Genomic DNA, 11,830 nt, shown 5'->3' with positions numbered 1-11,830 from the left:
GTGTGCTTGCATTGAGTTTGCGGTAGTCAATACATACTCTCCACCCGTTTTGCACACGGGTGGGGACCATCATACCTTTGTTGTTCTCGACCACCGTGATTCTCGTCTTCTTTGGAACGACATGTACCGGGCTCACCCACTTGCTATCCGAGATTGGATAGATCATCCCCGCATCTAGGAGCTTCAAAATCTCTTTCTTGACCACCTCCATCATTGGCGGATTCAACCTTCTTTATGCGTCCCGGCTCGGCTTGCATACATCCTCAATTAAGATCTTGTGCATACAAGTGGAGGGGCTCAATCCCTTGATATCCGCAATCGTCCAACCCATGGCTTCTTTATGCTCCTTCAACACCTTGACGAGTAGTTCTTCTTCAAATTCGGTTAAGTGAGTTGAAATGATAACTGGAAGGGTTTCATTCTTTCCCAAATAGGCATACTTCAAGTGTTGAGGTAAGACCTTCAATTCCAATTCGGGTGGTTGAACAAGGGATGGGGGCAATTTTGTATGAGTTGGGGGCAATTCAACTTGCTTGACATCTAATCTTGTGGATTTCTTCATCTCCATTTTATTTACCAACTTCTCAACTTCCGGATCCAAAGAATAAAGCTTTAATTGCTCGGCTAGCTTCCCACAATCGAATCCTTTGCTTAAGATCATCTCCAATATATCACCGTTAGATAACTCGAACAATTCTTGAGTAATTGGCTCGACAACATCAACAAAGTACAAAGATGAAACATCACTAGGATATCTCATGGCATCATAAATATTAAAAATTATTGTTTCGCCATCAAACTCCATTGTCAAACTTCCCGCATACACATCGATCTTTGTCCTAGCCGTCTTCAAAAATGGTCTCCCAAGCAAGATTAGAGCCGATTTGGAGGACACTTGATCATCTAGATCAATCACATAGAAATCCGCCGGGAAGACTAATTGGTTCACTTGCACTAGGACATCTTCTAAAACACCTCTAGGAAAGACACTTGATTTATCCGCAAGAGAGATTATGACACCGGTTTCACTTAAGGGTCCGACATTCAATGATTCATACACCGAATAGGGCATGACATTGATAGAGGCACCAAGATCAAGCATAGCACTACTAAAAGTGACATCTCCAATCTTGCGAGGAACCGTGAACATTCCGGGATCTTTGAATTTGGGTGGAAGTTTCCTTTGTAAAACCGCGGATGTGTTTTCATTCATCAAATTTTTCTCATTTCCCTTCAACTTCCTCTTGTTGGTGCAAAGTTCTTTCAAGAAATTTGCATATCTCGGAATTTGCTTGATCGCATCAAGTAGAGGGATGTTTACTTCCACCTTTCGGAAGGTGTCCAAAATCTCTTTCTCCTCCATATTCTTCTTTAAAGTTGCAAGTCGGGAGGAGAACGGTGGTTGAGTGGCTATTGGTGTTACTAGAGGGGTAGACGTCTTTGGAACTCCGGCTTGTGCATTGTTCTTGACTGTAGGTTCTTCAATGGGAATGATCTCTATTTCTTCCTCTTCTTCCCTTGGCTTCTTCTTTGAACTACTTTCTCCGACTTGTTTCCCACTTCTCAAGGTCACCACATTGACATTTGGGTTCTTTTCGGTTTGAGAAGGGAGTTTACCACGGGATTCCAACTTGCGTATAGATGTAACTATATCTCCCATTTGTGCTTCAAGGTTGGAGATACTAGTCCTTGTCTCTTTTTGGAATTGTTGGGTACTAGTGGCTAGAGACTTGACAATGTCTTCAAGAGACATTCCGGAGCTACTTGGTTGAGATTGAGGAGGTTGTTGATGATTATGTGGAGGGTGCGGTTTGGGTTGATAGTGTGGTTGTTGATGTTGGTATTGAGGTTGTGGTGGTGGATAGGACGGTCTAACCAATGCATTTTGAGGCAATGATCTTGAGTTGTAGCTCATGTTGGGATTTGGCTTCCAACTCGAATTATATGCAATTTGATAACCGGATGGTTTGTTGTGGTAGTTTTGTAACTCTCCCGTGGCATTCACATGTTCCGCATCTTCTTGAAGGATGGGACACATATCCGTAGGATGTCCCATTGTTGCACATATTCCACAAACCATCACTTGTGGAGTTTGTCCCATGGCTAGCTTTTGGACAACGGAGGTTAGATCTTGTATTTGAGACTCAAGATTTGATGTTCCCACTTCATTGACTTTGTGTTGTGTGTCTCTCTTCATGTCTTGGCGAGGGCCAAAATGTTGTGAATTTGCGGCTATGGTGTTGAAAAGTTGTCTTGTTTGTTGTGGGGTTTTACTAAAGACATCTCCACCACTTGAGGCATCAACTAGTCTTCTCTCCATTGGCAACAATCCCTCATAGAAGTGTTGAATGAGGAGTTGTTCCGGAATTTGGTGTTGTGGGCAACTATAGCACAAGTTGTTGAACCTCTCCCAATAATCATGGAAAGTCTCATTTTGACCTTGGCGGATTCCACAAATCTCATTTCTAAGACTTGAGACTCTTGAGGCGAGATAGAATTTATCAAGGAAAGCTCTTGCCATGTCGGTCCATGAGTTGATCGAACCCGGTGGAAGATAGAATAACCAATCTTTTGCTCTATCGGCCAATGAAAAGGGGAATGTCCTTAGCTTGATTTGGTCATCGGTTAACCCTTGTGGCTTCATGCTAGTGCAAATAATGTGGAACATCTTCAAATGCTTATGAGGATCTTCATTCTCCAATCCATGAAAAGTTGGTAGGTGATGGACTAAACTTGACTTCAACTCCGAGCCTCCTTCCAAAACCGGGTAATTGAGACCGGTTGGAGTTTGTGTAACATCAGTCTCCATCATTTTCCTCAAAGTTCTTTCGGGAATTTCTCCTTCGTCCGCCATTGCAATTGGTTCAATAATGGGTGGGTTTTGTTGTAGGGGTGGTGTTTCGGGAATTTCTTGGTGAGGGTCGGGACTAGAATCGGGTTCTATATCACTTAATGAAGCGGTTTCAACCTCCGGGTCCTCGTGGGGGTTAGAAGTTTGACCACGTTCAACTCGTTTTTCCTTAGCCAAACGCCTTGCTTCTTTTTCGATTTCTGGGTTGTAAATCAAGTCACCTGTACGCTGAGATCAGGGCATAGAGAAACAAATTGATTAAAAATAAACCAATCCCCGACAACGGCGCCAAAAAGTTGGTGGTTATTGAGGCCAACACAAATAATAACCCTAAATATTACACACTAAAATAGTGTATAGTGGTAAAGGGATCGATTCCACGGAGAGTGGTTCAATTTATAACTCTATGAAAAATCTCTTTGTAAAAATACTTGTAAAATGACGATAAAAATAAAATGGGGGGTTTTGGTGTTTTGAAATACTTGAAACAAACTAGAATTAACTATGATTTAAATAGAAAAATGCAACAAAAATAAGAGTTTGATGTAAAACCAATAAGGGAGAGATGGTTGACTTAAAGTTTCCTCACTTTGACTTTTGATGAACATATCATTAGAATCCAATGGTGCAATACTTTGATTTAAGTTCTGAATTTGGCTATAGTAATCCAAGGAGCTTGAGATTACCTAGACTTTTCTTAATTGTTGAAATGGCTAGAGAAGCTCATAACAATTTCCTTAGTCAAAGTCACTAATTCCAAATAGCATGTAATTAGTGAAAGTCAACTAGCATTAAGAATCAAAAAGTCACCAAATCCAAGATGGGTCAAATGCTTTCACCACCATGTTGGAGGAAATGTTTTTATGATTGTGTGAAGCAAAAACAACACAAAAATCATTTGTTGCTTGCTAATTTGAGGATCATTTACTTAATCAAGAAATTAGCCAACTAATCAACACAAACACATTTAAACTTATGAATAAAAACATACTAGTAGTGATAATATGATAAAACATAAAACATTTCCATAAAGATTTAAGAACAAGTTCATGGATTCTTCAACATTCAACAAAAGTTCAAAGGATTCAACAAAAAGTCAACCAAGATTAGTCTAGCCAAGCATGGCTAAACTCAAAGAAACAAAGTTAGATGAAATTGTACCAAACATTTTACAATAATCAAGAGGTGAAATCAAGATGTTCTTCAAGTGTTCTTGGCCTCCAAAAGTGCTCCAAACTCCAGAGGGAAAGTATCAAAATCGGACCTCCAAGATAAGGCTAAAGAGGTACACCAACCTTCCCAATATAGAGCTCTTAGCAAAAATCCCGAAATTGCCCTTGTTAGGAATCCACGCGGGCCGCGGGGAATCTTACGCGGGCCGCGGGCTCTGACGGTTATTTTTGGGCTTCTTCAAGTTTTGGGCCCCCACAGCTAATCCATTGGCTCAGTTCGAATCCAATCAACTCCTAGCCCATTTTTCTTCAATATTTCTTCAATTAAAGCCCAATTTGTCGATCCACATCACTCTAAACTTCCGCTAACTCCCAAATATTGATCTTGCACACTCAAGAATTCTCCCGCGTCTTTCAAATTTAAAGCTCAATTCTTCCAAGCCTTCAAGCAATTGACAAGTCCACCCCATGAGTCACCTTCATAGCCATCAAGCACGAAATCCCCAATTCCCTTCAAGCCCAATCGCCTCCCAAGAGTGTCGCCCCGCTAGTTTCCTAGAAAATCTGCAATAATGCTCAAGAAACTAGAAAGTACCCCGAAATGGTCATAAAAATAACAAAAGGGAAAACATGCATGGAAGTTAACTAAAATGCGAATGAAATGTACTAAAATAAACTATAAAAAGAAGTAAATAAAATGAAGCTATCATATTCTGATTGATCTACTTACGGGGTTGATGTCTAGGCTGGATTTAATGAGATGTTTAAAGTGGGATTTCCAAACAGTATACTTTGTATACCAAACAGACCCTACCTCCTATATGATCTTACTTGGTTGTCCCTTATCAGCTATTGTCACACCCCGAAAACCGAAGGCGTAAACATTTTCGGGGTTGACTCCACGTTGAGTATCAAATCCAATGCACATAGTAAATAAAGTAAACAACCATTACATTACATATATTAAAGTTGACATTTGTTTCAAAAGTAAAGTTGTGCAAGTTTGATATATAGTAAATATAAACAAAAGTGAGACGAGTCTTCCACGCTCTCCGTCTTCGCCGAAAGGGATCATCGGGTACCTGTCTAATGCGGACCTGAGAATACAAGCGGTTTGAAAATCAGCATAACGCTGGTGAGTTCATAAGCGGTTTTGTTTTGTGAAAATGTACAGGTTCCTTTCTGTTTCTGAAAATGTTACACACCAAGAAAATCCCATATTTTCTTAAAACCTTGTTATTAAATCCCCAAAATGTAATGTAAACGATGTACACTGAAAACATGTTTACACTTGTGTAATGTAAAGTTTAGTTATCTGGTTTGTTACACTTTTCTGGTTATGTACAAATGTTTTTCCCCAGGAAAATCCCATATTTTCCTGAATGTTGGTTACCAAATGTAAAAGATGTATACTGAAAACCTGGTTATCCTTGTGAAAAGTATTAGTTTTAACCCATATATAAAACTAATATATACAAAGTAAATTAATTACTTTATTCATTATTACTATTAAGTAAATCTCTGTTATCCTAATTGCGAGTTCCATAACCATACGATAGACTAGATATGGCAATAAGTAGTCCACATCACCTTATGATTTTCTTCACCCTTGAACCATTTCGGTTCGGCTGTAGCTAGCAGCCAGGTGTGGGGTAGTCAGCCCCGTATAGATCTATACACTCAATTCACGCTCCCTATCTAATCTAATAGATTCTAGTTACAGATGCGGTCCTCCACTCGCGTATCTCTGTGGAGTGTTCACCGAGGACGTGTCTCCAATTATATAGGATTAACAAATTTACTAGTAATAATACAATAATCCTCCACTCGCGTATCTATGTGGAGTGTTACCGAGGACAAAACAGTGTACTAAAATTTATGTTAAAGGTTAAAATGTCATGCTTTTAACTGATATAATGTGAAAAACCATTTGTGAAAATATAAAATACTACATTTTATAACATATTTCACAAATAATACGTTTACGTGTTCTGCATATTCAAACGGTTATCTGTTATGACTATCAGTGTTAAAAGCATATATAATATGAAACACAAGACAAATAAAATCGTTTTTGGAGTACAAGTATTCCTTGTACTTTGCTTGTATTCTCCCCCTGAAAACAGTGAAAAACATTGAAAAATGGTAGGGGTATGAACTCACCAGACGAGAAAACGCAACTGTTTGGATGCTAAGCGTTGGTTCGGGGCTTGTTAACATGCGAGGTTCCTATATAATATGAAATGGTATACAAATGTATCTAATTAGATTTTTGAACCACTAATTTGATATGATAGTACACTCCAATGAGCGAAAACACTTCAAAACAAGTGTTTAGAGTGACCTGGGTGACATCTGCGGACGTGTGGGACTTAGGAAATGAGTTTACTCTTCAAGAGTAAACTCCTTATGGAGCTTACGGCCCTATACACTACACACACATGAGTTCACGGCCGTGAACTCATGGTTGAGGCATTTTTGATGCTAAATGGCATGATAGCACTTGGGAAAATTAGCTAGGATTTAATCTAGGGCCTTGGAATGGATTAAACTCACTTAAGGACCATTTATTGGAGTTTACGGCAGTAAACATGGAGTTTATGGCCGTAAACTCCCCCATACTCAATCCTTAATTTATTTGGTGATGCTAGGACGATCACATGTGATTCAAACAATTTTTACAAGCAAAGGGATGAATTTAGGGCACCATTTAACATGTTTTTATGAGTTTACGGCCCTGGAACTATTTATTGGGGAGTTATGGCCGTAAACTCTCAAATGAAGGGATTTCATCATGTTTAAGGCCCCTAAATTGATTGTGGTTGGTTCTAGGATTTATTCCAAGGCTAATGGTGTGTTTAAATGGCTTTTAAACATTTGATTTTGAGTTTACTACCCATGAATGACGAGTTTACAGCCCAAGCATGTTATTTGGAAGTAAACTCATGTTTGCTCCTCAAAATTCATGTTTAGGGTGTTCTAAGTCCAGAATGGTAAGCCATATAGTCGTATCTAAGTCCCAAAATTGGTTTGGAGGGGTTTTAAGGCTTGAAAATCCATTTTATTTGAGTTTACGGCCCAAGCATGTTCCAAGGCCGTAAACTCATGATGATGGTCCTTTTCCATGTTTTAAACACGAATTTGAAGGCCTAAGAGGTTGAACAATAAGTTAGGGAAGTTACCTCAAAGATTTGGAGCCTTAATTCAATGTTTTTGGACCTTGAATCTTGGTTGAGGAGAGAGGTTAGAGAGAGAGAGTAGTGAGAGAGGGAAAAAGCTTCAAATGGAAGCTTGGATCAGTTTAAATAGTGTCTAAGGTTTGGACACGGTGGAATTCTACCCGATACCGACGTTAGACGGGGCTTTTGGTCGCACCCGATCAAGTTGCCGTAACCCGATATGGTTGATTCTAAAAATATTCCGATTACTAGAATGGGGTGTTAAAATGAGTTCTAAATGTGTTTGGACACCCATTAAGTCATAATATCAAACTCAAATTAATGACTTAATTAAATAGCGAAATCGGAAATGAAATTGGAAACGACGAATGGTTTATCGAAATGGGTTACGAAAAGGATTACAAATAATGATATGAACTTCGGGTTGTTACATTATCCCCCCGTTAGAGGGAATTTCGTCCCGAAATTCAAAATTAAGATACAAATCATGGATCTGGAAAGAGATGCAGATACTTTTGTTTCATTGAGTCTTCACGCTCCCAAGTGAATTCCGGTCCCCGCTTGGCATTCCAGCGAAACTTCACTATGGGGATGCGGCTTTGCTTTGTGCGTTTGATCTCTCGATCCATGATTTCGGTCGGTTCCTCCACGAAGTTCAAGTTTTCGTTGATCTCAATCTCGTCTAAGGGAATCACTAGGGTTTCATCGGATAAGCACTTCTTGAGATTTGAAACATGGAAGACGGGATGAATGTTACTCATGGGGTAAACGAAGTTTATAGGCTATCACACCGATCCTGCCGAGGATCTCGAAGGGTCCAATGTACCTCGGATTAAGTTTCCCACGCTTTCCAAAGCATACGATGCCTTTCTAGGGTGAGACCTTCAACAAGAGACGGTCTCCAACCTGGAAATCCAGAGGTTTCCGTCTGTTATCAGCGTAACTCTTTTGGCGATCACGTGAAGCTTTCAATCGTTCTTGGATTTGGATGATCTTCTCGATGGTTTCATGGATGATTTCAGGACCAGTGAGAGCACTGTCGGGGACTCGACTCTTGGCTAGCTGCGTGTCCCCTACCTCGGCCCAGCACAAAGGGGATCTGCACTTGCGACCGTAGAGAGCTTCAAACGGGGCAGCCTTGATGTTGGTGTGGTAACTGTTGCTGTATGAGAATTCGATCAAAGGCAGATGTGTGTCCCACGACTTTCCAAAATCAATGACACATGCTCTAAGCATGTCCTCTAGGGTTTGGATTGTTCTCTCACTTTGTCCATCGGTCTGAGGATGATAAGCCGTGCTCATGTCTAGTTTGGTTCCAAGAGCCTTCTGGAGAGACTGCCAGAATCTGGAGGTAAACCTGCTATCTTGATCACAGATAATGGATGTAGGTACACCGTACAGTCGGACTACCTCTTGGATATAAATTCGCGCGAGTCTTTCCATCTTGAATGATTCTTTGATTGGAATGAAGTGAGCAGACTTTGTCAAACGATCGGCAATTACCCAAATGGTGTCGTACCCACTCGGACTTTTGGGTAACTTGGTGATGAAATCCATGGTAATCATCTCCCATTTCCATTCGGGTATCTCGGGCTGCTGGAGCAGGCCAGAGGGTTTCTGGTGCTCGACTTTAACTTTGGCGCAAGTCAGGCACTTGCCCACGAACGTAGCTATCTCAGCTTTCATGTTTGGCCACCAGTATTGCTTCTTGAGATCCAGGTACATCTTATCCGAACCTGGGTGAACAAAGTATCTGGTCTTGTGTGCTTCCTCCATAACAATCTCCTTGAATCCTTCGGACTTTGGAATCCAGATTCGGTCCATGAAACAGTAGACTCTGTCACCTCTGATCTCAAGTTTCTTTTCCATTCCCCTCAAGGCTTCGATTGACACGTTCTCGGGTTTGAGGGCTTCTAACTGGGCTTCTCAGATTTGCATGGATAAGTTGGAATGGATGGTCATCGTCAGGTTCTTCACTTTTCGGCTTGTACTCTCCTTTCGGCTAAGGGAATCTGCTACCACGTTGGCCTTGCCGGGATGGTAACGGATTTCACACTCATAATCACTGAGTAGTTCTACCCATCTTCGTTGCCTCATGTTCAAGTCTTTCTGATCAAAGATGTGCTGCAGGCTCTTATGGTCAGTGAAGATCGTACACTTGGTCCCGTAGAGATAATGTCTCCAAATCTTCAGTGCAAAGACTACAGCTCCTAACTCCAAGTCATGCGTGGTATAGTTGACCTAGTGTGATTTCAGCTGTCTAGAGACATACGCAATTACTTTTCCTCTTTGCATAAGCACACAACCTAAGCCTTGATTAGACACATCGCAGTAGACAACGAAGTCCTCTGTCCCTTCGGGTAGGGACAGAATAGGCGCGCTGCACAAGGCTTTCTTCAATGTCTGGAATGCGGTTTCTTGCTTTTCACTCCAACAAAAGGGTACACCTTTCTGTGTCAGAGTGGTTAAGGGTTTGGCGATTCTGGAAAAGTTCTGGATGAATCTCCGATAATAGCCGGCAAGACCCAAGAATTGACGGATTTCTGTGGGTGTCTTTGGTGCCGACCAATTCTCTATCGCTTTAATCTTGGAAGGATCCACATGAATACCTTCCTCGCTTACCACGTGACCGAGGAAAATTACCTTCCGAATCCAGAATTCACATTTGGAAAATTTCGCGTACAACTTCTCGGATCTAAGGGTTTCCAATACTAGCCTCAAGTGCTGTTTGTGATCTTCTTCGCTTCTGGAGTAGACAAGTATGTCATCAATGAACACAATGACGAACTTGTCCAGATAAGGACGACACACCTGGTTCATCAGGTCCACGAACACTGCTGGTGCGTTGGTTAGACCGAAGGGCATCACTACGAAATCGTAGTGTCCATATCGAGTGCTGAAAGCTGTTTTGGAAACATCACTCTCATGAACTCGTAGCTGATGGTACCCTGACCGAAGGTCTATCTTGGAGAAGTAGCTGGCTCCCTGGAGTTGATCGAAGAGGTCATCTATTCGCGGAAGAGGATATCGGTTTTTGACGGTCAACTTGTTCAGCTCACGATAATTGATACACATCCGAAAGGATCCATCTTTCTTCTTAACGAACAATACCGGAGCTCCCCAGGGTTAGGAACTCGGTATAATGAATCCTTTACTGAGCAACTCATTGAGTTGGCTGGATAACTCCTGCAGTTCTGCTGGAGCTAAGCGATACGGAGATTTCGCTATGGGGTTGGCTCCAGGAATTAGGTCAATGCGGAACTCGACCTGACGCTCGGGAGGAATTCCTGGAAGCTCTTCGGGAAACACATTAGGAAAGTTACAGACTTCGGGGATGCTCGCGAGGTCTTTAACTTCCTGTTTCTCATTGATTACATGGGCTAGGAATGCTTGACACTCCTTACGCAGGAGCTTTTGAGCTTTGATGCAGGAAATGATGCGGAGGTTGGAGTTGAGTTTATCGCCATAGATTATGAGAGTCTGACCCGCAGGAAGGTTGAGACGGATGGCTTTCTTCGAAACAGAGAATATCGGTGTGATTGGGACTCAACCAATCCATGCCAATGATGACATCAAAGCTCTTTATGGATACCGGCATAAGATCGATAGGAAATGAATGATCATTCAGGGTAAGGGTACAACCTACGAACACCTCGCTGGCGCTTTCTTTCTCACCGTTAGCCATCTCAACAGTAAACGTTTCAGTTAATGGTTGGGGATTAGGTTTAAGATTATGTTTGAACGCATGACTAACAAAGCTTCTTTCAGCACCCGAATCGAAAAGAATACTAGCATATGAGTTGTCGAGAAGGAATGTACCCGAAACAACGGTGGGATCAGCGACCGCCTCCTCCCGTCCCATGGTTAGGACTCTTCCAGTGTTATCGGCTGTAGTCTTTTTGGGGTAGTTCCTCTTGAAATGCCCGACCTCTCCACAATTATAGCAGGCTTCACCAACACCTGCTCCAGAAGATTGATTGTCTGATTGGGTTGGAGCTTTGCAGAATCGGACTGTGTGTCCCTTCTTACCACAGTTGGTACATGACAGCACACGACAGGGGCCATGGTTGTGGTGGTATTTGCACTTTTCACACTGAGGAAGGTTACCCGCATACCTAATAGTAGGTGTTTGAGCTGAAGATCCCACAACAGAAGTAGAAGCAATGGGGGTAGTAGCAGCATGGACTGCTAAAGTCTGTTGTTTCTTTGAGGATCCCTGGCAAGATTGACCCTTCTTCTTCTTCCAAAACTTCCTTTTCTCACCACTCCTCTTGGTCGGCTCAAGAGTGGTGGTTGTTTCCTCAACATCGTCATTGTGATCAATTAGGGTCTGGGCTAAACTCTTAGCTCTGTCATACGTATCCGGCCGTGCAGCTAAGACATTTCCCTTGGTTGGCTGGGTCAGCCCCCAAATGAACCTCTTTATCTTCTTACTTTCTGGAGGGTAACTAATCCTGGACAGAGGAGTGCAAGATCATCGAATCTAGAAGTGTATGCAGCAATATCGGAACCTTTCATCTTCAGGTTCTAGAGCTCGTGCTCTAATTTCTGCATTTTGCCCCGAGGGCAGTATTCAGCTAGGAGGAGTTCTTTCATGGCTTCCCAACCCATGGCATTGGCTACGGGTA

At 41.9% G+C, this 11,830-nt stretch overlaps 1 protein-coding gene across 1 annotated transcript; it reads right to left on the bottom strand.

Moving 5' to 3' along the window:
• Nucleotides 1–232: 232 nt before the first annotated feature.
• LOC145095886 (uncharacterized) lies at nucleotides 233–1,660 on the bottom strand. Its single transcript, XM_079033700.1, has one exon. It carries the CDS (start codon nucleotides 1,658–1,660, stop codon nucleotides 233–235), a length of 1,428 nt encoding a protein of 475 aa, XP_078889826.1.
• Nucleotides 1,661–11,830: the final 10,170 nt, after the last annotated feature.

Source organism: Lactuca serriola, chromosome 3 (assembly GCF_051521515.1).
Source record: "Lactuca serriola cultivar US96UC23 chromosome 3, Lser_US96UC23_V15, whole genome shotgun sequence".
Classification (NCBI taxonomy): domain Eukaryota; kingdom Viridiplantae; phylum Streptophyta; class Magnoliopsida; order Asterales; family Asteraceae; genus Lactuca; species Lactuca serriola.
Note: the sequence above shows the minus strand (reverse complement) of the source record. Positions and strands in the feature narration are given on the sequence as shown.